This window comes from Arachis duranensis, chromosome 3 (assembly GCF_000817695.3).
Source record: "Arachis duranensis cultivar V14167 chromosome 3, aradu.V14167.gnm2.J7QH, whole genome shotgun sequence".
NCBI classification, from domain to species: Eukaryota; Viridiplantae; Streptophyta; class Magnoliopsida; order Fabales; family Fabaceae; genus Arachis; species Arachis duranensis.
In genome coordinates this window covers 130,018,119-130,045,333 of record NC_029774.3, presented here as the reverse complement: position 1 = coordinate 130,045,333, position 27,215 = coordinate 130,018,119, and the positions used below count along the sequence as shown (strand labels likewise).

Here is a 27,215-nt window from a genome sequence, read left to right as displayed (position 1 = left end):
GATTGATCAAGTGACCCAACGCACCAAGAGAAGGCATCCTTAAGAGCACCAAAAGCGTTTAAAATACTCTTCCAAACATGAGAAGCGTTGTAAGGGACAGGGCCATCTAAAACTCCCTCATTCCTCAGATACTTCGCCCTCAATAGAGCAACCCAAGGCTTGTCCTGACAATGAAAAAGTTGCCACACCAATTTACCAAGTAAAGATATATTAACACACGCAGGGTCTCTAACACCCAGGCCACCAAATTTTTTTGGAGTGATCACGGTCCTCCAATTAACAAGAGAAAGACCTCTACCATCAACTTGACCCTTCCAAAGGAACTGTCTCATCATAGAAGATAATTTATCGCAAACCCAATTTGGAAAAAAGGATACCTGCATATGATAGACAGGAATGGATGCTGCAACAGAATTGATCAGGCAAAGTCTCCCTGCTTTATTTAGAAGCCTTCCTTTCCAATTAGCTAATCTTCCCCTCACCTTTTCAATCACCGAATGAAAAGAAGCCCTACTGGTACGGGAATGATTAAGGTTAACTCCAAGATATCTTCCTAAGTCCAAAGCAAAACGTATTGAAGAAACACTAGTAAAAATATCTCTTCTACGAGCAGTCACATTTTTAGAACAAAAAGCTTTAGACTTTTCAAGATTCACTTTCATGCCAGATGCCTTGCAAAAAATATTAAGAGAATGCATGACCATTTGGACCTGACTTTTTGTAGCCTGGCAGAAGAGTAAGAGATCATCTGCAAACATCAAATGAGAAAATTTTGGGCCACCCCTAGTGACAGAAACTGGTTTCCACACACCCTCGACCACCTTATGAGATATATAGCAGGCAAGTCTTTCCATACAAAGCACAAATAAGTAAGGAGACATTGGATCGCCCTGTCTAAGCCCCCTTCTAGGAGCAAAACTATCCAATCTATTCCCATTCCACATAATAGAAAGAGAGGATGCACGGACACAAGTCATAATCAAATTAACAGTGATGATAGGAAAACCAAAAGCAATGAGAGTACTCTCCAAAAACCTCCAATCCACCCTATCATAAGCTTTTTCAAGATCAATTTTAAAAGCAAGAGTACCTTTCTTGGATTTTGTGTGCTTCATGAAATTCAAAATTTCTTGGGCCACAATAATATTATCAGGAGCACCACGACCCGGAATAAAACCTCCTTGTAAAGGACTAACAATATCTGGAAGAAAAGGCCGAAGTCGGTTAGTCAATACTTTGGTGATAATTTTATAAACCACATTACACAAGCTAATAGGCCTGAAATCCTTCATAAAGGTAGGATTATCAATTTTAGGAATAAGCACAATCAGAGTTTCCATGATGCTAGGATTTAAGAACTCTCCCAAAAAAGCGCTCCGGACAATATTCCAAATCTCAGTGCCTACTATCTCCCAATATTCTTTAAAAAAATAAGCTTGAAAGCCATCTGGACCAGGAGCCTTAAAAGGGCTCATACTGAATACTGCTGACTTGACTTCCGCAAAAGAGACAGGGTCAATTAACCTAGCACAAGCCTCAGTGCTTAGAGTGGGCATCGGAACATCCCCTAAACAATCAACCTCAACCTCTTCCGTTGTACCAAAGAGATTCTTGTAAAAAGAGAGGGCTTCTTCCTGGAGAATATCTGGATCAGTAGACCAAGACCCATCTCTAACATATAATCCATGTACTCTATTATGGTTTCTACGCACCAAAGTCTGAAGATGAAAGAATTTAGTGTTTCTATCCCCATACTTGACCCACTGGTCTCTAGATTTCTGGTACCAAAAAAGTTCCTCTTGCAATAAAAGCCTATTATAATCTTCCCTCAGTTCAGCTTCTTTAATTCTCAGAGATAACACATCGGTAACCTCCAAACGCCGTTGAATCTGATCAATCTGATATTCCAGCTTATTTTTTCGCACAAAAATATTTCCAAAAATCTTTGAGTTGAAGTCCAAAGAAGCCTGTTGAACCATCTTAAGCCTTTCAGTAACGCCTCCAAACTCTTGATTCCAAGCCTTACTAATAACATGTTTATAAGAAGGATGTGTTGCCCACGCAGCTTGGAACCTAAAAGGACGAGAACCTTTCACTCTGGGGCTACCATGACAACGAACTAAAATAGGACAATGATCAGAATGAAGCCTGCTAGAATTTCAGAATAACCCTCAGGAAACATTGACATCCACGCCTCATTAACTAGAGCTCTATCCAACCTTTTAGCCAAGTCCCTGCTAGCCTGAACTGCTCTATACCAAGTATATCTCCTACCAGTCACTTTAAGATCAAAGAGCTCACAGTCATCTAGAGTAGTAGCTAATAGACTAGCTCTGTGAGAAGAAAAATAAGCACCTATACTCTCATCTGGTGCCACAATCTCATTAAAATCACCAATGACCATCCATGGTCTATTATGGCCTGAATTAATAGAACGCAAATGATCCCAAAGCATACATCTTTTTTCGAATTGAGGACTCCCATATACTGCACTACAAAGCCAAACTAAGTTACCCACACTCACTTTCACTATGATGCATTGGTCAATTTGATCAATAACCACACAAGAAGCATTAGCAATAGAAGATAGAAACCAAATGCCACCCCTGTGTCCTACTGCTTCCTCAATACCAACACAATGAAAACCCAACTTATCCCAAAAAATTTTTAAATTATTAAACATGGTATGAGTCTCAAAGAGAAAGAAGAAAGATGGTTTATATATTCTCACCAAATTGTTGCAATGCACACGGGCCATCTTGTTAGATGCACCCGTCACATTTCAGGCTATGATATTGAAACTATTCATAAAAAACAGCAAAAAGGGAGCTCCAATAACAAACCTGAGACTCAACATGTTGTCCCTGTCTTCGACAATCCTGCCTTTAATGGACTCTCAAGTGGCAGCTCAATTTTCTCCGTCGAAACTTGCACCATACCTGCCATCGATGCTCCATCCTTATCTACTGGTGAATTCTGCAAAGAGTTTGGGCGAGGACGCTTTCGCACAGTGCCATTTGTTGTCTCACATTGCTGCTGATGATGAACATTGTGCCGGGTCCCCGAAGAAGCCACACTAACTGATTTTCCAATATTGATGCCCCTGCTTAATTTTACTTTGGATCCAGTAGCATGTGTTGTACGTTGGTGGTTAGGCCTTGTCCAAGTACTGGTAGCCTTGTTAGGAGTCTTCTTTGCTTTTGGTTAGACCTGATGGGTACTAGGAGAAGGCTTTTGATCCATTTTATACTTTCCTTTCCTAATCACTTGAGTCCAACCTTCCAAATCCTCAAGTTGTGCATGGTCTACATGAACAGCATGCAAATCACTCTCCACCAAATCCGGGACAGCAACATTTACAGTCTCATCTCCAATATTCTTGTCAAAATTAAAACTTGCCTTTTCCACATTCACTGGATTTTTTTGAATTTGAATTTTCTGGCTGCTTTGCTACATCGCCGACCACCTTGGCATTAGTTCCTCCTCCTTCCGCATTGCTGTCAGTCTTGCACACCTCATATCATGACCAAACTTGAGACAGGAGTCACAAATAAGGTGAAGACTTTTATATTTAACCTCATATTCAACACTGTCAACAAGAATCTTCTTAGTCACTGGCAATCCTAAATCTATCTGAACACAGGCTCGAGCATATCGTCCTCTTTCAGCTAATTTTGTTGCCAAATCAACCTTAACGGGAATGCCAACTACAGCCGCAACACGGAGCATTGCATCTTCTTGGTAGCACCAAATTGGTAATCTGAAAATTCTAATCCACACTAAAGTTGCTCCAAAACAGTTTTCACTTGATCTAAACTCTTGATCCCAAGGCTTCATTGCCACATAATTTTCCTCAATCATCCATGGACCTCCTAAGAGAACCTTTTCTCGCTCCTCAACCACATCAAACTTCACAAGAAAGTAGTCAAACCCCAAAAAGTCCAATAAATCAAAACCTCCCTTAATCCGCCATACCATTCGGAGTTTATGAGATAATGCAGTGTAGCTATAATGTTTACCTAGGACCTCCTAAGAAAACCTTTTCTCGCTCCTCAGCCACATCAAACTTCACAAGGAAGTAGTCAAATCCCACGTCCAATAAAGCAAAACCTCCCTTAATCCTCCATACCGTTCGGAGTTTATGAGACTAGCTATAATGTTTACCTAGCACCTTAATCACTATAGCATCCTTATAAGGTTCTGCCAAGCAATTCTTAGCTTCTTGGGTAAATGTGACACTCGGTGGTAAGAGATCTCCTTACTTTCCAGAAACTACCGCAATGTTATCTCCCGATAAAGTTTCAACAAGTGAAAAAGCTTTAGCAATCTTGGAGCCCACAACTTTGTCCCTGAAAGAAACCTTCAAAGGCTTAGAAACCCCTCCCGAAATATGATCCCCTTTTCTCCTGATGCAAACCCTCCCCCGCTCTCCCCCTTATCTCTTCCGTCGACATTATCGGCTGCCTCACCGTGTTTCACCCTCAAAGTCTCTTCCCCGCTCACTCCACCGCTCATCTTCGATTTTCAAAATTGTATAATAGTTGATTTGTAAACAAGTTTATAAATTATGTTTATAAACTTTAAAAATTCTTATACCTTCTAAGAAATGATAGTTAATTTATCTTTTTATTTTACTAGAAATTTATTTATTTAATATTCAAAAATCAATATCTGTTTTTTTTTGTTATAAACTAATTTATCCAATCTAAAAATTGTTAGAAATCGATTTAAAATATCATTAAAAATTAATTAAGTATTAAATAAAGTTAATATTATCAGTCAATTGCATCCTTTTTTATTTATTTAAAATTGAATAGTAGCACAATTGAATTTTTTGTTTTTCACGATATCCCCTAGTCCAGTAGGCCAAAAATTATTTTTCTGCGGATTGAGACTCCATTTAAGAGTTTGTCGCTGATGACAATTGATAATAATGGCCAAATTCAAAATTATAACTTATGTTATTAAAATGTTAAAGTAAAATTTCTTTTATCCCTAATATTATCCAAAAAATTTTACTTTATCTGTTTAAATTATCTTAATTTTACTTTGATGTTTCTAATTTTGCCTTAATGATATAAGTGCTCAATTCTTGAGTTTGGCAATGTTGTCTTGTGTATGTTAATCTTTCTAATTTTGTTTCTTCAGTTTTAAATTTTTAATTAAAATTAATGTTTGGGACAAAAACAGCCAAGATATTGGTTGCATGCATGCATGCATTTTGCATATCAAGTTAAACTGCGAAAGCCAGTTCAGACTCTATATAAGGAAGGGAAAATATTTTAGTTAAAAATAGAAAAGAGAAATATCAATATAGAATCATGAATAATATGTAATGCATTGCAGAACTAAAATTAAAATTAGAAGGCCTAAATAGGTGAAGGTGGCGTTGAAAAGGTCAACGGGTGAAGAAAGGGAAATGCATATTCATTATTATTTGGATTCCACATTTTGATGCTAACAAAACGGAGAAAGCTTTTCTAATTTGAGGCAAGTCCTGATGTTTGGACCCAAGCTTGAACAGAGAGAGAGAGAGAGAGAGAAAGGCCAAGGGAAAGGAAAGGAAAGGAAAGGAAGAGGGAGAGGGTAGACTATCTTTGTTTCTATCCTCTTCTCTTTTCTTTTGTTCCCCTTGAGAGCTTAATAGTTTGAAGAAAAAGAAGCATCTTGTCCTGGTTCTCTCAACCTCCAGAAGCAGTTGGAGGTTGATGACAGATTAATCATCAGAATGGGTCCAAGCAAATTGAGAAGAGCCATTGGAGCAGTTAAGGATAAGACAAGCATAGGGCTAGCCAAGGTGGGAAGCAGCAGCTCATTGGGGGATCTTGAAGTGGCAATTGTGAAGGCAACAAGGCATGATGAGTACCCTGCTGAAGAGAAGCATGTTAGGGAGATCCTGAGCTTAACATGTTACTCGAGGGCCTACGTTAGTGCCTGCGTTAGCACCATCTCCAAGCGTCTAAGCAAGACAAAAAGTTGGACGGTTGCTTTGAAATCCCTCATTCTCATTCAAAGGCTACTATCAGATGGAGATCCTGCTTATGAGCAAGAAATATTCTTCTCAACTAGGCGCGGCACTCGCCTTCTCAACATGTCTGATTTCAGGGACAGGTCCTATTCTAGTTCTTGGGATTTCTCTGCATTTGTGCGCACCTACGCCTTGTATCTTGATGAAAGGCTTGAGTACAAGATGCAGAACAGGCGCGGAAGGCGCAGCAGGTTTGGTTTTGATGAAGATGATGAGCAAAGACAAAGAGATAAAGACAGAGACAGAGAAAGATATATATACAGAGATAAAGATAAAGATAAAGATAAAGACAAGGATCTTGATATCGAAGTCAGTACAAAAGCCACACCTTTGAATGATTTTAGGACCGAGCTACTATTTTCCAAGATGCAGCATTTGCAGTTGCTTCTTGAACGCTTTATAGCTTGTCGTCCCACAGGTTTGTAGTAGCATAGAACAAACAAATTCACATTATCTTATTTATTCCCTTAGTTGGTTCTTTTTGTTGTTTTCAACATGGCAGGAGTGGCAAAGACCCATCGTATTGTCATAGTGGCTCTGTATCCTATTGTGAAGGAGAGCTTTCAAATATATCATGATATGACAGAGATCATGAGCATCTTAATCGATCGTTTCGCCGAAGAGATGGAGGTACAAGAATGCAGCAAAGTGTATGATGTTTTCTGCCGCGTTGGAAAGCAGTACGACGAGCTAGACATGTTCTATACCTGGTCCAAGTCCATAGGCATTGGGCGCGCATTCGAGTATCCGGATTTAGAGAAGGTAACAGCCAAGAAGCTGGAGCTCATGGATAACTACATCAGAGAGAAGTCCAGAATAGCCAAATGTAGAAAACTAGAACAACAAGAACATCAAAGTGAAGATGAAAAAGCAGAGGAACCTGAACCACAAGAGGATATGAATGCAATTAAGGCGCTGCCGCCGCCAGAAGAAGTAAAGGAGGAGCCAGTAGAAGAAACAAAGGAAGCAGAGCCCAAGAATGAAGAGCCAGAGCAAACAGAGGGGGATCTATTGAATCTAGGAGATGACACAGTGACAACTCATGAATATGGGGACAAACTAGCCTTGGCATTGTTTGATGGGGCTGCACCAGCAACAAATAGTGACACCAAAGCTCTTCCATGGCACGCTTTTGATGATTCAGCAGATTGGGAAACAGCATTGGTTCAATCAGCAAGCAACTTGTCCAACCAGAAGCCATCACTTGGGGGAGGCTTTGACACCTTGTTGTTGGATGGTATGTACCAACATGGAGCTGCATATTCAGCCATGCAAGGACCAGGTTATGGGGTAAGTGGCAGCAATAGTAGCGTCGCACTAGGCTCGGCTGGAAGACCTGCCATGCTAGCATTGCCGGCACCACCATCTCCGGCAGGTGGTTTGACTTCGTTTGGTGCAGACCCTTTTGCAGCTTCATTGGCTGTGGCACCTCCACACTACGTTCAAATGTCAGAGATCGAAAAGAAACAGAGGTTGTTGATGGAGGAGCAACTAATGTGGCAGCAATATGCAAACCGTGGGATGCAGATGCAGGGACAAGTTGCATACCCAAATGTACAAGCTAACAATACGTACATGGGAGGGTATCAACAAAACTATTGGGGCTATTCTCATTAAAGAGAAATTTTTAAATCCTACAAAGGAAACCACATTCTTCCTCCACATGAATCTTATACAGATAATTCATTTTGAAAAAAAAATTTGTGAAAAGTAATAGAAATCCACTTGAATAAAAGATGGAAATGAAATGTGGAGTGAGAGTCTTTTGCTTCACGGAAGGTGAAATCATTAAATTAGAAACATTGCTTCATTAGTTTGGACATACCTCATCACTGTCCCTTTCTTCGTTGTTTCATTGTTAGTGTCTTGCAACTGGTTTAACCCCGCACGAGTGTATTGAGTTGTCTTAAGTACTCTTATAGAATGCTAACTAGAATCACAATCAATGAATCAACGATATTCAACCACTCGGAAATGATCAACTGTCTACACGATATAGTTTTCTCCAAGGCCACGGTGAAGTGAATTGATTCTATGAAGCAGCATTTCTTTTTTTTATTTCGTTTTTCTCTTTTGGGAGTGGTTGTTGCTGTGTGTGATAGAAAGGAAGCAACATTTGTTACAGCCTTATATCAAATGAAACATTTATTCTCATCATTTAACTGCTAAGCACCTTATGCATTATGCAGATTTAAAAAGTATACCATCAAAATACGGCCATGTATCGCGTACCACATAAAATAGCCCAGAAAAATACAAATGTACGGCCAAGTAAACAAAGGATACTAGTCATTGATATTAGAATACTTCTCAAACGCAACGTACAAAATTTAAGTATAGCTAACAGATCTTCAGATTTTAAGAACTTAACACTGGCAAAAAGAAAATGCTGCAAATAGCAAAGGATAAAAAACAAAATAAGATGAAACAGCAAACTGGAGCAATGAAATTAGAAGAGGGAAGTTCCTTTTCCCTTCTTGTCACCACCAATCTCAAAGTGCTTGCATCTCTGCAAAAAAGTAACATGGAGGAAAACCATTAGGTACTACTACTCTCCGCAGCCCAAAGCCAAGAAGACAATGGTGAAAGCAACAAGACCACATGTCAATACCTTAATAGGATGCTGGGAGACATGTTTGCAGCCCTGGCATTGAAGCCTCAACACAATTTTCTTGGTGGTCTTGGCCTATTTTTAACACAACATAAATCAACAATCTAAATAACAGCTCAATTACAAATCAACTTTAACGAGTATCACAACAATTGACCAATACCTAAGGAGATTAATAATCTATTCCTCTAAATTACATCACCTAACTGATATCTATCCTACAGAAAAAACCAATCTGAAAAAGCATGATCTTTTAGGACTATTTAGACCACTAAACCCCCTTCCCTCCTCAATTTTTTCTCTAGGATTGAACCCTAAAGTCTAGGACAGGCTACCCTGCAAGTAATGAAAAAAGGTGATAACGATTAGACTTACCTTTTTGTGGAAGACGGGCTTGGTCTGGCCACCATAACCGGATTGCTTGCGGTCATAACGGCGCTTACCCTGAGCGGCGATGCTATCCTTGCCCTTCTTGTATTGGGTAACCTTGTGAAGAGTGTGCTTCCTGCACTCCTTGCTCTTGCAGTACGTCTTCTTTGTCTTCGGAACGTTCACCTACACATATCGATCAATTCACTGAAAATTAACGAAACCAATTCAAAAATTGAACAATTTAAGGGCTCAGAAAGGAAGGAGAGGTCTACCATGGTAGCGGCGGTGGTGAAGCTGTTGCAGGGGATCGTAACACCTGTGTGGAGCTCTGCACCTGCGAAAATTGGAAACGAAGAACGGTGCTTGGGTTTTATTGGCTTTGGGAATTAGGGTTAAAGGGTCCTATCGCAGGTTGGGCTTTAACTGGGTAAGAGAGATGGACTGTGGCCCATTAACTCCAATTGGATTCTCTATTTTCTTTTAGGGGTCGTATCAGAGTGACTCTTTTCGAGGTACAATTTAGAAAGAAACATTTCCTGAACCAAGAAAAAAATACTTCAAGCAACAAAAATAGCCATCTTTAATTACGGGTCTACCTCAAATCTATTTATCTATTAATAATATATTAAAACATATATCATACCAAAAAAAATATATATATATATTAAAACATATAAAATAATCTCTAGATGTATTCTTAACTTTCTTATTTTCTATCATAATACCACATAAAATTTAGTGACTCTAGATTTATTTTTAGAACTTTTACTTTTCTTTCTTCAACTATAATAAAAAAACAAAAAAATATAAAAATATCATAAAATCTCCCGTTAAAATTATAAAACGTTAGAAAGAATAAAATTCAATGTAAATCAATGTAATAATTTCACTTTAAATTTCTATTAAATTTTTAATTAAAAGATTCAATTTACAATTACTATATCCATAAAAAAAATATAAATCCGAACCAAACTAAATTAATTACAATTTAATTAGTTTGATTCTAATTTCACTTTAAATCTGAACCAACTCGACCCATACTCATCCTTATTTTACATTGATCTTAAGATCACATTACAAGAAAAAAAAATTCTTAAGATACCACTAAAATTATCAAATATTACAAACAAAAAAAATCAAAATTAAATGTATAAATTCTTTTAGGATTTCACAAAGTTAGAATAATCAACCTATTTTAAATATAATTAAAAATAACATAATTATATATTATGTAATAAGATATTACAACGACGGTTATTATAGCGGTCATAAATAACAAAGAACAATATAAATGTATATACAGTTAAATACATGTTTTTTTGTAGTGTTATTTTATTTTATTTTATTTTCTTAAAGAAAAATATAAAAGGTAGTTTTCAGATTCATTCTAGGTTTCTTAAAGCTTTTAACATGATGTCATATCAGTTTAAGTGATTTTAAATTTATTTTTAATCTCTTAGATTTCTGTCTTTTATCTTTATATTATATTTTAAGATTCTTATTATAAGATTCTTTTTAACTTTAACTTTTCATATTCTCTTATACTTTATTTTTATCTAAGTTAAATATTGTTTTTAATGTTAATATTAATTTTATTTTAATAAGTATAAATTTGATTAAAATCTAATTTCTTCTCTTCTCCTTTCGTATTCATCCTTATTTTTATATTTACTATATAAATCAATATTCATTTCAGACATTTTCTTTATCTCCTCACATAAACTCATACCTCTTTCTCTTCCTCTTTCTACCTCTCCATTTTTACTAATTTTTTGCACAACTAAAATTTGGTTGATGAATACAACTTTTTTTAAATTTGCTAAACATATGTATTAGGTCATTATGTAATTGTATTTATTAATTTTTTTTACTTCTTTGTATAATTGTATTCATAATAAGTTATATATATAGTGTATTTGTTGCATATATATATCACTTCTTTTTTTTTCAACAATGTATATTTTTTAAATATCTTTTAGTTGTAATAATATTATTAAAAATACTTGTTATGATTCATGAAAATTAAAATTAAAAATTTAAATGTCTTTTTTAATTATTAAAATATTAATAATATTAATATTTATATTTTATCTAATAATTTTATCATTATATTATAGTATTTAATAATATTATTATTAATATTAATAATAATATTTTAATAGTATTCAATTAATATGACTAAAGGTATAAGAAAATTGTCTTATAAAGAATGAAAGTTTTAAGATAAATCACTCATGAATTGGCTCATAACTTTCATGAATACCAATTCAAGAACAAGGTAGTAAGTAAAATATAAATTTATCTATCTATTAGTAATATATTAAAACAGAATTTAAAATAGTCTCTACATACATTTGTAGTCTTCTAACTTTTTACTATTATGCTATGTCAGTTTAAATGATTAATTAGTACATGTTATTTAATTAAATTATCTTTTAATCTTTTTATTTTTTTATTTAAAATATTTTTGTAATCCGAACCGAACACATACTCATGGTGAAACAACTCTATAGTACTGAATGAATGAAACATAATCCAGTGTATTAAATTAAATTCAAACTCCTTTATGCTTACCGAACCGAACAGTTACTCATAGTGAAAGAATTGTATAGTACTTAATGAACGAAACATAATGCATTATACAAAAGCAAATTCAAAACACCTTTGTCTACAATTTAGATATTATCAATTCAATTCAGAGTAAAAAATACATACGTCCATTCAATTCAATTCAAATAAAATTAACAATCGCATTCCATTCAATTCGATTTAAAATTGAACAATCCAAACCTCATCAGCATGATTCGTTTTAGAAGAATAAACCAGATCGTTCTCATTCAACTGATTTGAAGTTGAATCATTCATTAATTCCATTTAAAATTGTGAATCAAAGAAGAAAACGAAGAAGAAGAAAACGTGAATAGAGGAGAACGACGCTTATTAGGTTGAAGAACGAAAATGCGAGAAGAGAACAAGGTTTACGTTGAGAAAGGTTTATCACGCAACAAAAGATTTACGTTATATGAGGCATGTGTATAACAAACGACTGAGGGAGGGGGAAACGCGCGTGTGAAGGAAGTTACTTAGATAGCTTGGATGAAAAAATTACATGGATGTAGAGCTTTTCTAATATATTTTTGGTACTTGCTATGGTGTCTATATATAATTGTTTAACTTACTAAAAGAAGATAAAAAGTTAATATTTAATTTTAAAAATATAAAATAAATAATTTTTAAATATTTAAAATTTATCATAAAAATAAATTTAGTAAATAATAAAAAACACTATAATGGTAATTTAACGAATTCTTTAAAATTGGATTTTTAATTCTTATAATTTTTTTAAAAATTCAAAAATATTCAAAATGTAAATAACTACTTCTACTCACTAAAAATTTAAGTGCTCACAAATTTAATCATGAAAAAAAAAATGTTGTACCTATGAAAAATAAATTCTAATTAATAAGACTAAATAAAACATAAAAAACTATTCAAATTTCTCAAATTATTCTTTCTTAACCAACTTCAATTTCACAACCTCTCTCCCTCTTTTTCTTTTACCACCACACTCACTTTCAACTTAACAAGCCCAACTTCATGGTCCTCCATCAACTCACCCACCATTCCTCCTACCTTCTACTCCGACAATTCCCTCACTGTCTGGATTGGCGCTAACGCTAGCCCATCGGCTCTAGAGCCTCTCTTCGCTTCCTATCCTCCATGTCTCCATCTCCTTAACGGCTCCGGTGCCACTATTTGGGGGTATTGCCCAACGCCTCCTCCGTAACAAGATCGTGGCAATTTGCTAATTACAAATGGAAGCTGCACCCATTCTGTAGCACATGTTTGACCACCCCACTGATACATTTGTTCTCTCTCAAAATTTCAATTTTTGGTAAAATTTTGAGATTTGATTCTTATTCTTTTATCCTTTAGAATAATGAGAATTTAATCCTATATTAAAACAGTAGCATACTATATTAGAATCAGGATTTTAAATTTCTTTATGAATGTTTTGCGCAGCCTTATTTTAGAATAAACTATTTTTGGCACACTGACAAAAAAAAAGACTCAACAGAATTTATTAGTGGTATCAAAAGTGATGTTTCGGTAACGATAAAAAAAAGAAAGAGTCCTGATAGGGAGACAATGAGATATCTATACAATATGTACAATAGGCTGTTTATTTGGCCCAATATATATTAATAATGTAAATTAAACATCATTATCCCCAATTTCTAGTTGCTTTTTGTGATATCTAATTGTTTATTTTTAAGACCCTTACCCGACCCAAGACCCGGTGAAATCACACCAAACTAGTCCTTAAAGTGTTCGGGACCGAGCCGGATTTTCGGGTCGGGCCGGACCATGCACACCCCTACCCTTCATCACCTACCATTACCTACCCTCCAAAAAATCTCATTGTTTGTTCCGCAGAAAAATCCTTTTCTCCGCGCCCCTACCGTGTGCGCAACAACCTACTTTCTACTGCTCTGTTTCTACGCAATGTGTAGCCTCCGTTCCTGCCGACCGGAACTATCGCGCTCCGCCTCCTCGCACCAACGTCCTCGCCAGAAGAATCTCCGTCACTCCTCACGCGGTCGAACATCCGTGACCTGCAATTGTCAGCGTCGCCGACGTGAGTTGCAGCCCCAAATCCCGCGCTCGCATCATCTCAGCGCTGCTGCGTGCCTGGATCTTGTTGAATTACTCGAAGAATAAACATCCGCGAAAACTGAGAAAGTGAACATCCAAATATAAATCATAACCAGCAATCATTGTCTACAACTAAGCACCCAAGAATAACCATCCACCTTCACAGAGAAAGTGAACATCCGGCGACAGGAAGAAGACATAAATTGGCTGCGATGGAGGCGCTGGACGTCTGGGTTGCTGCTGTGCTGCGAGCTCGACTCACACAATATGGGCGTCCTCCCTACGTACGGTGGCCTATGCAGACGACGGCGCCAGTAGAAAAAGTGTCAACGCGATGTTCGACGGCGACTGATAACTGTGGCGGCACTGTACCGATTTTTACTTCGAGAAGAGAGTGAGAGAAGAGTTTACACCGTATTGAGAAAGGGAGATAATCCTTATTTGATTCTGACGGAAATCATGATTTGATTCAAATTTTAAATGTGAAATTACTCAAAATTAATTAATTGCCATAACTACTCAAAATTAATTAATTGCCATAACTAACGAAAATCATGATTTGATTCAATTTTAAATTGAAAACTACTCAAAATTAATTAATTGTTTTTAATTTAATTCTTATTTTAATTTAACCCCATTGTATATATTGTATAAAACATACATTGGCTCCTCATACTTTTCCAAAAAGAAAAAAGTTTGTGAGATTAAGTGGAAACGATAAAAAAATATTAGAAAGAATAATTTAAAAATATAATAATAATTTGATTTTTTCATTAATAAATTTCTTAATGCATACATCTTTTGTGATTAAAAATAATTATTTACTCGATATTCAGAACAATGGCATAGTTTAATGAACCCATAACTAAGAAAGTTTCATGCATCTCATTTCAGTTGCTTATTATATTTAGCTAAGAAAAAGCGGTGCAGAGAAAATGTGCTTCACCGTGTGCTTCACTTAAATCTCATTCTTGATGAGAAACGTCTGAGTCAAGTTAAATTGTCTTTTTTGTCTTTCAAATACATGTTATTCAATGCATTCAAAAGATATAAGTGAAACTATGACATTTCAAATAGTCAAATGCTGACAGATGTTAGAAAGAATTACGTCTAGATTGATCCAACCAATTGCATAAGTCTCCCAAATAAATTGTACACATTATGCAGGTAAAAGAAGATTACACACCGAATAATAATACGGCTAAACGAAAACAACTACTTATTTACTACAATAAATCTGTCATTCTTGCAGATCATCTAATGTTTTCCTAAAGTGAGCAAGGCTACAAAACCTATAAGGCCGATTCTCATGATCCCAGTTACGCCACCTGACATCAGATAATTCGTTAATTAAGATTTATCAATCAAATTTAAAATACGCTTTTTCAAAACATGTAGTAATTAAATTTATTTGTTTGCAATCGGAAAGAGTCGAGGGTGGCTAGGAAGCGGCGCAATAATTGGTAGACAGATCTAAGCTCAGGTAAGCAAAAGTGTCAGAGGACCATCAATCTCCTTTTAGTCGACACCAGTTGCCCTACACAATGCTCTGTACAGGTGTGCCACGCATGTCGATCCCCAACTAAACTGTATGATCCCAGCAAAGTTACAAAATAGCGGCAGAAACTTTTAGTGCATCCCTGTCCCAGGCTTATCTCCAAACATAACGGTCCCAAACAATAACATTATGTGGCACTTCACGTACCTCTAAATCTGAATATCATCAACCAACACTAAACGATCTTTCAATCCTCGAAATCACGTCAACTTGATGAAATTTTTTCTACAGTTTGCCTTCCTAGGTGCAACACCAAACTGATCCAAGCATTCAACCTCTAACACCTCATAACTACTGAGTGTCGGTCTTGTGACTGGCAAACCATTCGTCGGAAGACCAAGAATGATCACCACATCTTATAGTATGAGTCTCAGGGGCTCAGGGCGTCATCTTTCGGTCAGAGCATTAACCAATGCCGACTGACACTGAACAACTCCAATCTGTGAAACGTGATAAATGCCAGTGTCCTGTAAATGTCCCTCTACTATTTGATTGTACGAATCCGGCAGCAAATAGTGGTCACATTGCAACATCTGTAAACCCTACAAAACATAGACATAGACCACATTAAACAAATGTAACCTTCTTTAATTAACAAATTAAATTTAACAAAATAACAACAACAACAACAACAACAACAACAACAACAACAATCTACTTAATATACTAAAATTGGGTTTTCTCCCGATTACTAAAGGTGACGTGTCGATCTCTCATGCTTCCGTTTTCCCTCCAAAACGAATAAATTTTTTTCTATTCTAAATTATTTTATTGTAATTATATTATAATTAATACTAAATAAATAATATATAATTATACTAATTTAGTAACATATCTTCATTATAATTATATCAAATCAAAATTTAATGTACTATTAAACTACTTATCAATTATCAATTAAAAATACTTTTAATAATTTTAATGATAATAATAATATCAATAATAGTAATAATAATAATAATAAATCTTTGTTACCCGATTCACGTATATCAAATAATTTTTTTAAATTATTTTATAAAAAATATCTTTAATATAATTATATTGTAATTAATATTTAATGAATAATATATAATTATACTAATTTAGAAACATATTTTCATTATAATTGTATCAAATCAAAATTTAATGCACTATTAAACTACTTATCAATTATCAATTAAAAATACTTTTATTCATTTTAATGATAATAATAATATCAGTAATAGTAATACTAATAATAAAAAATCTTTGTTACCCGTGATATGATGAAATTAATATATAATTATACTAATTTAGGAACATATATTCATTATAATTGTATCAAATCAATATTTAATGCATTATTAAAAAATTACCTTAATAATAGGTAATTTACATATTTATTTTTGTTTTACTAAAGTCTATATATAGTGTTTTCCTGTGGTACATGAATCTAAATTTGAGAGTCAATTCATAATTTTATATTTAGTGTTTTTTTTACTACTTCATAGAATAAGAATGTATTCTTCGTTTTTTATTGAAGTTGATCCTTTTAAGGTACAATTTATAATTTTTTATAATATTTTTCATATACTCATTCTATTATATTATTTTTTTGATGATTTTTTATTTGTTGTTACTCTAAGTTATTCTTATCGTCTAATGTTCCAGTTCGATTGTCTTTTGCCACAATCATTTACAATGTATCATATCCATGAAATACCTCATCGAGTTATTTTCACTGATTCGGGTTCCAACTACATGGATGTAAGCGTTCAAAGAAGAGGCAATAGTCTCTACTTTATCGAATGATGGTTGGATCTACTCACCTATTATGACCAACCCAATGGAATGTGGTTAAAGTTAGATTTCTTAAGAGTAGCTCGATTTTTTATTGAGGAATGGCATCCACAGAACTTTATAGGGCAAGTTCAAGTTCCATCCCCTCCATGCTTTTTACGTCTGCCCGAAAATTTTCGAAGTGGAGCACATAATGAAATTAAATTCCCTCAGTTTCAGTTCAGTTTTGCTAAATTCGTGACAAATTCAGATATGCAATTTCAATGATTGGTAATATATTTAAATTTTCTTAGTTTAAGCTGTTCATTATTAGAATAATTTTTTAACATATTTTGATTTTTTCAGAAAGCTTATCTAACAAGAGGATGGTTTGATTTTGTACGAATTCTAAATATTGAAATTTACGATGTTATTTCAGTTGGTTGTCGTTACAAGAATGATTCTATACTATACGTGACTAATGACTAGAATAGATTCAATATTGTTTAGGTAATTTAGTTTTACTATTAGTATTTGATTAAATTATAATTATAAAATTTTAAATTATTGCCTCAATTTATATATTACGATTATTTTTTGTGGATTTGCTATTTTTAAATAATTTAATAAAATGAAGTAGTGTCAGATATTATTAAGTTTATTTTTATCCTTTATTTTTTTATTTGTATTTTCATTATATTTGACAAAAAATAACCTACACATATATTAAATTGTTGACCTAAAGACAATTTATTTGCCAATAAAAATAGATTTTATTTATAATTGGCATAAAATTTATTTGCCAATAATCGGTGGATAAAATTAAAATTACAGCCGTGTCATATAATTATAATTGATTAATTGGTATAAAATGAAATTATACCCGTTCCATGGGTAATAATCTAAATAATTATATCTTAACAAAATATAATTTGAAATAATTTATAAACAATTATTTTAACAAGAATAATTATTTAATAATTGATTTAAAAATCAAGACAAAAAATAATTATTAATAATAGTATTATTAACTGGTAAATAATATAATTTCAAATTATTACTTGAAATATAAATAATATATGGAAATCTATTGAGTAAATTAATGATTTTGCACCTTAGTAATTTGACAATTATTACTCAATTAACCAGTTAATTGAATTAGTAATAATAATTTTCAATTTCAAATTTTATATATTAAGTAGTTATTAAAAACTGGGTAATAACGATTTACACGGAAAAATCATTGATAAATTCAATTAACCATATAAAAGATAATATACTAATAGTTTTAGTATATTATTTATGGCAAACGAAATTATTTCCTCAAATTTTCTATTAAAATTGAAATTAGTAATAGTTTAAAAAAAGTTTATTAATAAAATTACTAATAGTCACATTTTTATACACAGGATATATATTTTCTATATATTATTTAAAAAATATAATGAAACACGAATAATGAATGAGTATGTTATTTCTTCGACTAGCTAATTAATGCAAAATTGAGTACCATTTTTTATTCGATTGAGGTCATATTCTGTTTGGTGAAAGTTTCAATCACCTTAATTAAATTCTGTATTTGTGCCTTAACTTATATAGGTAGTAATATGTTACATATTATTTGGTATATATAAGTAGTTATTTCCCATAGCGGAGATGTAAAAAATCATATTAAGGTTTATTGCCAAATAATTAGTGGATGAATAATAGTAGATTATATTATTTTGAGAAAGTATTTTTATTATAATTATAGATAGATGATTTGTTACTTATAATGATTAAATACAATAAATACAGATTAATTTAATTAAAAAAATTATTATCTCCTATGTTTTTCTATTTATTTTTTTAATTCATTAAATCCAATTAATTATAATAAATTAATTATATCAACTAATTAATTCAATCAATTATTTTTTAATTTATTTTTTAAATTCAATAAATCAAATAAATTAATTATACTAATTATTTGTATTGACTAATTGATTTGATTAATTCTTAAAAATATATTTATTTTATTTATTTAAATATAACTAATTAATTATTTAATCTTATTAGGATAAATATCAAATTCTATTTCTAATATAAAAATACAAAATTTTATTCATTTCATTTTTATTTTACCACTATAAAAGACCATATATGCTAGAAGAAAATATCATTCATTTATCAATTACTCTTTCATTTGGTAACTTTTACAATAATTCTTTTTCTTCCTATAAGACGCCGTCACAAGAAGGCAACCATCATGAACACAAATCAGCACACAGTCTTCAACTCACGTGCTCATCATTTAGAGCAATATATGATATGTTATCCATTAACCATTTATAGACCATGGTGTTATCATGTTTGCATAAATAAATAAAAAATTTCTAATTAAGCTTAAGTCATTTATCTATTTGTGTGGTATATTGTAGTGTGAAATTATTTTTAATTTGTGTTGTGCAATGATATTATGGTTTAATTTAAGCTTTTATTTTAGAATTGTATTATGATTTCATCTCATCCTTTTTTTCTTAGATATTAAGTTGATGTATTTTTATTTATTATTATTGAAGCAGATGTGATATAAAATTTGTAAAAAAAAAATTTACATTCAATTTATTTTATTGTAGTCTTCTATTCTTCTATTTTTTATTCTTTTATTCATTTTATTTTCTTTTTAAATATCATATAATTTATTATAATTTATACCAATTAATTAATTATAATTCATTATATCAGTTAGTTTAATTCATTAATTTGTAATATACATGATAAAATAGATCATTTGTTACTTATACGTTTATTTTTCTAAAATCTAAATCTAAATAATTATATTTTCAATTTTTTATTAACAAAATATTATTAATAATGAATAATAATTAACCATTCATACTTTTAATTAAAGTGTTAAGATGATTTTTATATTTATTAATATTAATTATTGATTATTTTTTCATAAATAAATTATATTATAATTTTATTATAGTTCATAATTGATTAATGATTAATCTTTATAAAGCTATGTTACTCTAAATTTTATATTTTATAAATATTTTATTTAAATATAATTTTTTAACATAAAATGTATTATTTTTAATAATATCATAATTTTATATTTTTTAATTATTCTAAATGAATATTTTACCAAATACTAATTAAAGCTATTCTTCCATTTGCTTTTACTAATATATTTTCTAACTATTATATAAAATTAAAATCGTATTAATGAATTTAATATTAAAGTTAATTTGACTTTTTATTATTTAGAGTATTTTTCAATCAATAATTTTATACTCTTTACTTTTTTTATTTTCATTTTGAATTTTAATTTAGTACTCAAAGATAGTGAAATTCTATTGATACTGAAATAAAGTTACAAAAGGGTCCATATGGTAAAATAAGTAAAATAATGTGATACCACATTGCAACATTCAAATGAAATAACTTAGGATCTAAAATGTTTATCTTTCTCTTTCTTGCCGTCTATTATATTATCTATCCTATCATATAAAAATCGAATTTTTACTTTTAATGATAGAATCAACGTAGCATGCTTCTGTATTATTTTGTTTAACTCATTAAAGTCAATTCATTATGATGAATTAATTATATCAACTAATTGATTTGAATAGATATTTAAGTATCACACAATTTAAAATTATGTATATTAATTATTTGATTTAATTTTAAGATATATAAATTTAAGGAATAAATTAAAATAAGATAATTTATTACTTATTTAAATTGAATACAACAAATATAAATTAATTTAGTTAAAAATTTACTATTTTCTAATCTTCTATACATAAAAATGACAAAACAAAATTATAAAAATAATCTTTTTATCACTTTTGCTATTTTAATTTTATTTTCTTTACTTTTTTATGTATAATTTTATTTTATATTAACTTTGTCTATTTAATAATAAAATATACTCATATTAATTCTATCATATAATAGAAGTTTAACCCAAGTTCAAAATGCTAAAACAAAAAAAGAAAACAGTGGATATATGATTAGAGAAAAATGTATAATAATGACAAAATATACTAAAACTGAATTTTTTCTCCAACTAATAAAAGTGGTGTTAATTTCTCATGAATTCATTTTTTCTCTAAAATGAAATCACTATTTTCTTTTCTAAATTTATTTTAGAAAAATATATTTATTATAATTATATTACAATTAACATTTAACGAATAATGCATGATTATACTAATTTAGAGAAATATTTTTATTATAATTATATAAAATCAATATTTAATACATTATCAACTAATAAAATTGAGGTGTCAATTTCTCATGAATTCATTTTCTCTCCAAAATGAAAGTACTATTCTCTCTTCTAAATTTATTTTAAAAAAATATCTTTATTATAATTATATTACAATATTACAGTTAGCATTTAATGAATAATGCATAATTATAATAATTTAGAAAAATAAAATAAAGTCCAATAATTTATCTTTCGACTGCACACATGTATAGAATAACTTTTAAGAAGGAGTCATGTATAGTAAATATGGTCGATGATTGTAAAATTGTATACTAACATTAATATAATATTATTTTAGGTATATGTTTTGCAGGTATCAAAGAAAAGTGTTGAGTTATTTTTTAGTAGATTTAAATTATTCATTGTTTATTAGAGAATTTTGTGCATTAGAATTCTCTAATAATTTATTATTTATTTTGAGCTAATTTGATATGTTCTTATTTGATAGTAAAATAACATATAAAAATTTGTTGGTGGGTCTAAGTATTATTAAGTTATTTATGGTCACATTGAGTATATATGTTTGATTTATTGAAGAAATTAGATTGCTAAAACCAACTAATAACTTTTTAGAGTTAATATATTTAACACTAGCTTAATAAAAAAGAAATAATACATAACATGTTATATTTTTATTAATCAAATTATTATAATTTAAATTAATCTTAACAAAATAATTTAAAATTATAATTTTAATCTTATCACGTGCATAGCACGGGTTAATACACTTGGAAATTACTGCACGATGAATGTGGTATATAGAGAAGTTTTTGAGAGCCTATAATAAAAAAGTAATAACAAAATGTCTTACTAAATCTATTTATTTATTAAAATTTATTACTATCACTTAAAAAAATTTAGAAATTCTAGGAACTAATAGATGAATTCTTATTGTACATTAATAGTTTGAGAATATTAAAATTATCATAAAAATTCGTATAATTTTATTCTCTTGACAAACAATTTTATAATTACGTTAATCATATAATTTTATATACAAACATTAATACAGTGTTGTTTTATGTATATATTTTGCAGGTATCAAAGGATAGCATTGAATTGTTATTCAGTAGGTTTAAATTATTTATTGTTTATTACAAAACTTTCTGCATTAGGATTCTCTATTAATTTGTTCTTCATTTTGAGCTGATTTTGATATTTTCTTACTTCACAATATACCAACATATAAAACTTTGTTGGTAGATTTAAGTATTACTAGATTATTTATTGTCATATTGAGTATATATGCCTGATTTATTGAAAAAAGTAGATTAAATAACTATTTTATAGTTAATACAATTATTATATTAAGAAAAGAAAAACAACACATACAAGTTATTTTTTTATTAATTAAATTATTATAATTAAAATAAAATTTAACATAACAATTTAAAATTATAATTTTAATCTTATCACGTGCATGGCACGGGTGATTAAACTTGTTAATACTAATAATTAATTTCTTTATTATCACACACGTATACAAAACAATTTATAATAATTAATTTATTAGATCACACGTATAATAATCTTAATAATCACTACAATAAATTTATTAATAACAGTTAATATTAATTATTTTATTATCATACCTACACATCTTAATAAAAATTATTATTATACTAATCTTTAACATTATCACTATAATTAATTAATTATTACTTATATTTAAAATTATCACTATTATTTTAATTAAATTAAAATATTTAAAAATTATTACTACACTAATCTCTAACATTATCACTATACCACTAATATTTAACATTATCACTATTATTTTAATTAAATTAAAATATTTAAAAATAAAAATCTACATAATTAAAATGGACAATTGACGTTTTTTATTCTTCTTTTTTTTGGCATTGTTAAAGATTAGCCGTCCATTTTTTTTTTCAAATTAATTATGTATCAATGGAGACTGAAAGTGAAGGTGAGTGTAGGGTTTGGGAAAAAAGAACAAAAGTGAAATGAAAGGGCTATTCTTGAGATGGTGTGTATACAAGCAATGACACGGATTGATACATGTTTGGCAAGTAATGGGAGTACAAATCGAACGGTCCAATTTATGTACCTATCCAGCCTCTAATCGAATCGTTTGACTAATGTCCGATTTCTTAATCCCAACCGTGACAGTGAAGTCTCCTGCACTCCCATAATTGAATTTTACACATCTTTCTCCCAAGATCAAAAATAAAAACGTGTTAGAAGTAAATCTTGGTTTGCGCTTTTGCGTTTTGCCGCGTTAACTTGACCTAATACTCCCCGTGTTTAAATATCATAACCAATTAATCACTGAAATTCATGGCATTGTTTTTGGATTGCATTAGTGCCGAACTTCGGCGAATTTCTAAAATGGAGAGAACTAGGGTTATCCGTGATCACATTAAAAAGTTCGCGATTAGGGAATAGCATCTCCAGAGTTGAGAAGAAACACAAGCAAATACTTGAATTAATTAAAGAAAAAAACTGAGACTATCACATCATATCATTTAAAGATGGGGATTAGAGAGCGCTAGGGATTGAAAATTGATTGAGCTAGATAACCCTTTGAATAGTCCAGATTTCATTGCCTTTGGTGAGAGAAGGGTCCCCTCTCAAGGCTATCTGCTTCCCCGCCACCTCAACCTGGACCAACCCATGATCCATTAGCATCCCACCAAGATCCGAAACCCAGTCCGAACCTAACACAATGTCTCCACTTTCTGCAAGATCAACCACGAAGAAATCACGTTTTATTTCCATTTTCGTCCCCTGGACCTTAACCGTTAAGCCCTTGCACACCCCTCCATTATTCGCCATTTTTCCATCCACGGAGACGAACCGCTCACGGGTTACCGTCGTCGGGAGCCTCAGCTCCTTCACCACCCTCTTCGCGATGAAGCTGTCAGTAGATCCAGTAGACAACACCATCACCACTCTTCTCCCCTCGATCTTCCCCCAGAACCTCATCATCGCACACTTCGGGTTCCGGCACCTCGCTTCGGCCACTTCCGACAGGTCCATCAGATCAGAGAGTGATTCCGCCTCGAAGGAGCTTAGCTCCGCCTTCACATCCTCCCTAAGCCCGTTTACGAAGACCGACCTCAAAACGACGTCGCTAAGCTTCTCGAAGAGGTCGCGGTATTCCTTAACAGTGCCAGTTTGACGGAGGTTGAGTAACACACCAAATAATTTCTCGGCGGCCTCCGTCTGGAAAGGGCGCTCACCCGCCTTTGTTCCGCTACCTGCACCTTTCTCTTTTTTTCTCTCCATGGCAATGCCAGTGGTGAGTGAAATTTTCTGTATTCTGGGTTGTGTCGTTTTGATAATTTGCACACTCTTTAACTTCCTTCCCTTCTTTTCAAAAAGGCTTTTTGTGTAATACCCATTTTGCCCATGCTCAACTCACTATCTGCCACGTATAATCGCATTATTCTCCTGCAGTATGACCTATCACACCAACGTCTATATATTTTAAGAAAAAGGGTAAAGGGTAGCAACTGTACTAAACTAGTATTAAACCAGTGCGATGCACGGGCTTATATTTAAATTTGATAAATTAAATTAAAAATAATATTTTATAATCATATATTTTTTAAATTTAGTATAACACTATCATCATCGTTATATAATAAACGTGTTAAATATGTTATTTTATCTTTATTCAAAGTAAAATATGAATAGAAGAGTTCGAAGTTTATAATATTCTTGAACCATAAGGAGGGAGATAAAAAAATAAGAACATATATAACTATAATAATAGCATGTTAATTTTACCTTAAATTTTATATCAAAAAGCTAATAAAAATTTATCAACAACCTAATATCTTACTAACTTCATTAGAAAATCATTGGATGTTGTGCTCCTTGTTACACATTTCATTTCAAATTTGAAAAAAGAGTTATAGATAAATTAGTTATATCTATAGTAAAGATTTGTACAAAAGTATAAATCATAACATGCTATTAAAATGAAAATAATATTATTCTTACCTAAATATTATTAAAAACCTCTTTGAACACGACATTTGTTGTTGATGACTTTGGATTGCCGTCTTCGTTTAGAATTAAAACCCTGAGGCCACTGCGACTCTTAACTCTTGACAAAGCAACATAAAGTTATCCATGGATGAACATTGATTTTGGCAAATAAAGCCGTACATGTGATAATGATTGATCCTGACTCATGTTAATGGTTATTGTAAAGCATACTGTTAATGAAAATTGTCTCCGTTGGAACTTAAATGGCAATCCTGAATCTGAAGGGATTAAGTTCATTCTTGGAATGTACACTTTATCTCCAATATTTCTACCGGTCACTACCGTCGCTCCAATTACGTTGCTGCCAAGTTTGTTAACTATTAATCTTGTCCCGTTGCATAAACCTGAAGTCTGGTCTATGTTTCGCAGTAGCATTACAGCGACTCCTGGCTTCAAAGTCAACTTGTGATTGAGTAGTCTCGAACATTTGATGTCATTTAGAAACTCTGGTGTGAACCACTCTTGTTTTACATCTTCATTCTCATCAGCTTGACATGTTGTGTCAGAGCTCAAATACTCCTTTTCCATTCCTGGAAAGATTGTCAAGACAAAATCGTTTACCTTCTCGACACTCTTAAGTGTGGGTGCAAGAATTGCTCTACTCTGAAAATACCTGTAATCTGACATATTTTGCAACAAATTTGGATATGCAAAGTCTACCAAATGAGAGAGAGGATTATCAGTAGTTGTAATCAATAGATCATCTGGAATTTCAACTTCTAATTCATCACCAACAACAAAGATAATATTTCCATTTCCAACATCAAGTATCCAATTAGCAAAAATCTTCATTTCACATTCATCTTGATCCAAAGAAGACATTAGAAGCCTCATATTCGTATGCAGTTTCAGAACCTTACAAAATGACCACAGTTGGGATGAGTTAATAGCGGATGCTAATATATCGTGTCTACTTCCTTTCGGAATTACCGGAAGTATCTGTCTGAAATCACCTCCTAGAGCAACAATCTTACCACCAAATGGTTGATGTGTCTTATGTTGATCGGTAACTGACGTAAGATTCCTAAGCGTCCGATCAAGTGCTTCAAAACGGAAGTTGTACCTTCCCTCGCATACAACATATTGAGAACTCAAAATTGGATCCTGTTTTGGACTTCTTTGATCTCTCCTCATACCATATCATGGCGTCGCAATACCGACAAAAAATTCTGGGTCATCAATATCTATCACATCTAATAATCACCAAGATAATAAATTGTTTTAGTTATATCTGCAACAAATAATTTATATAAAAATATACCTTTCTTTCACTATGTTAAGTATAAAAATAATATTTATAAAAGAAACCGAAGAATGCAATTTATGGATTAAAAAGATGAGATCATATAATACAATTTCATTGTGCCAACATCAAGATTTAAGTTTTACAATAAATCAATGTTCAAATACAAAAATTATAATATATAACCATATCTTAGTTTGAATTTTAAAACTTGAACACTAAACGATAATTTTTTGTTTATAAAAAGCATAACAATAGTAAATAATAAAGTGCTGATATTGCTACCTCTTAAATTACCTGTATTCTCAACAATATCGAATTTGGCTGGGTATTAAATTTGCACAGAATCATCTAAAATAGTCGTATTTTCAGTAATATTCTCAACTTCTTGAAAATTTTTTGAAAGATTTGTAGTCAATTCCTTCAAAAATGTTTCTCTTTGTATCAGGTATCTTTTTTTTTTTCAGTTATGCACACTTCTTCTAATTTTTTAGTATCTAAATTTGAATTAAATGTACTTGCTCCTGCAATCATTAGAGATAATACATCAAGTACTTTATATTATAAAAAAATAAATATATGTTAAATGTTTGAATCAGCTGAATTATGAATATATATTATGAAGGTAGTATTAAAGATAAAAAAAAGTAAAATTTTAGCTTTGTGATAATTACAATCTATCATGTTTATCTTACCATGTCTCTTTTGAAGTAGCATAGTCTTCCT

The 27,215-nt window shown here is 31.4% G+C and overlaps 3 protein-coding genes and 1 pseudogene across 3 annotated transcripts; 1 reads left to right on the top strand and 3 right to left on the bottom strand.

Moving 5' to 3' along the window:
* Positions 1–2,850: 2,850 nt before the first annotated feature.
* Positions 2,851–3,978, bottom strand: LOC107481521 (uncharacterized). Its single transcript, XM_016101803.1, has 2 exons — positions 3,467–3,978; positions 2,851–3,103 (listed from the first exon to the last, which is right to left on the bottom strand). Exons 1-2 carry the CDS (start codon positions 3,976–3,978, stop codon positions 2,851–2,853), a joined length of 765 nt encoding a protein of 254 aa, XP_015957289.1.
* A 1,750-nt stretch (positions 3,979–5,728) lies between these two features.
* Positions 5,729–7,645, top strand: LOC107481522 (putative clathrin assembly protein At1g03050). Its single transcript, XM_052258552.1, has 3 exons — positions 5,729–6,249; positions 6,331–6,446; positions 6,531–7,645. Exons 1-3 carry the CDS (start codon positions 5,729–5,731, stop codon positions 7,643–7,645), a joined length of 1,752 nt encoding a protein of 583 aa, XP_052114512.1.
* Positions 7,646–8,300: 655 nt separating this feature from the next.
* Positions 8,301–9,439, bottom strand: LOC107481742 (60S ribosomal protein L44). Its single transcript, XM_016102046.3, has 4 exons — positions 9,284–9,439; positions 9,015–9,194; positions 8,640–8,714; positions 8,301–8,537 (listed from the first exon to the last, which is right to left on the bottom strand). Exons 1-4 carry the CDS (start codon positions 9,284–9,286, stop codon positions 8,478–8,480), a joined length of 318 nt encoding a protein of 105 aa, XP_015957532.1. The 5' UTR covers positions 9,287–9,439; the 3' UTR covers positions 8,301–8,477.
* A 15,759-nt stretch (positions 9,440–25,198) lies between these two features.
* LOC107481523 (uncharacterized) lies at positions 25,199–26,380 on the bottom strand (annotated as a pseudogene).
* Positions 26,381–27,215: the final 835 nt, after the last annotated feature.

Excerpts from the sequence above, each read along its gene's own strand:
- LOC107481521 (XM_016101803.1), bottom strand. The coding sequence starts at position 3,978 with ATGGTATGGCGGATTAAGGGAGGTTTTGATTTATTGGACTTTTTGGGG. Across the intron at positions 3,104-3,466 it reads GAGGAGGAACTAATGCCAAG|GGGCATCAATATTGGAAAAT; the intron begins GTGGTCGGCGAT and ends AAAATTAAGCAG.
- LOC107481522 (XM_052258552.1), top strand. The coding sequence starts at position 5,729 with ATGGGTCCAAGCAAATTGAGAAGAGCCATTGGAGCAGTTAAGGATAAG. Across the intron at positions 6,250-6,330 it reads GATGAAGATGATGAGCAAAG|TATCGAAGTCAGTACAAAAG; the intron begins ACAAAGAGATAA and ends CAAGGATCTTGA. Across the intron at positions 6,447-6,530 it reads TATAGCTTGTCGTCCCACAG|GAGTGGCAAAGACCCATCGT; the intron begins GTTTGTAGTAGC and ends TCAACATGGCAG.
- LOC107481742 (XM_016102046.3), bottom strand. Across the intron at positions 8,715-9,014 it reads AGCCCGTCTTCCACAAAAAG|GCCAAGACCACCAAGAAAAT; the intron begins GTAAGTCTAATC and ends TGTTAAAAATAG. Across the intron at positions 8,538-8,639 it reads TCTCCCAGCATCCTATTAAG|AGATGCAAGCACTTTGAGAT; the intron begins GTATTGACATGT and ends ACTTTTTTGCAG.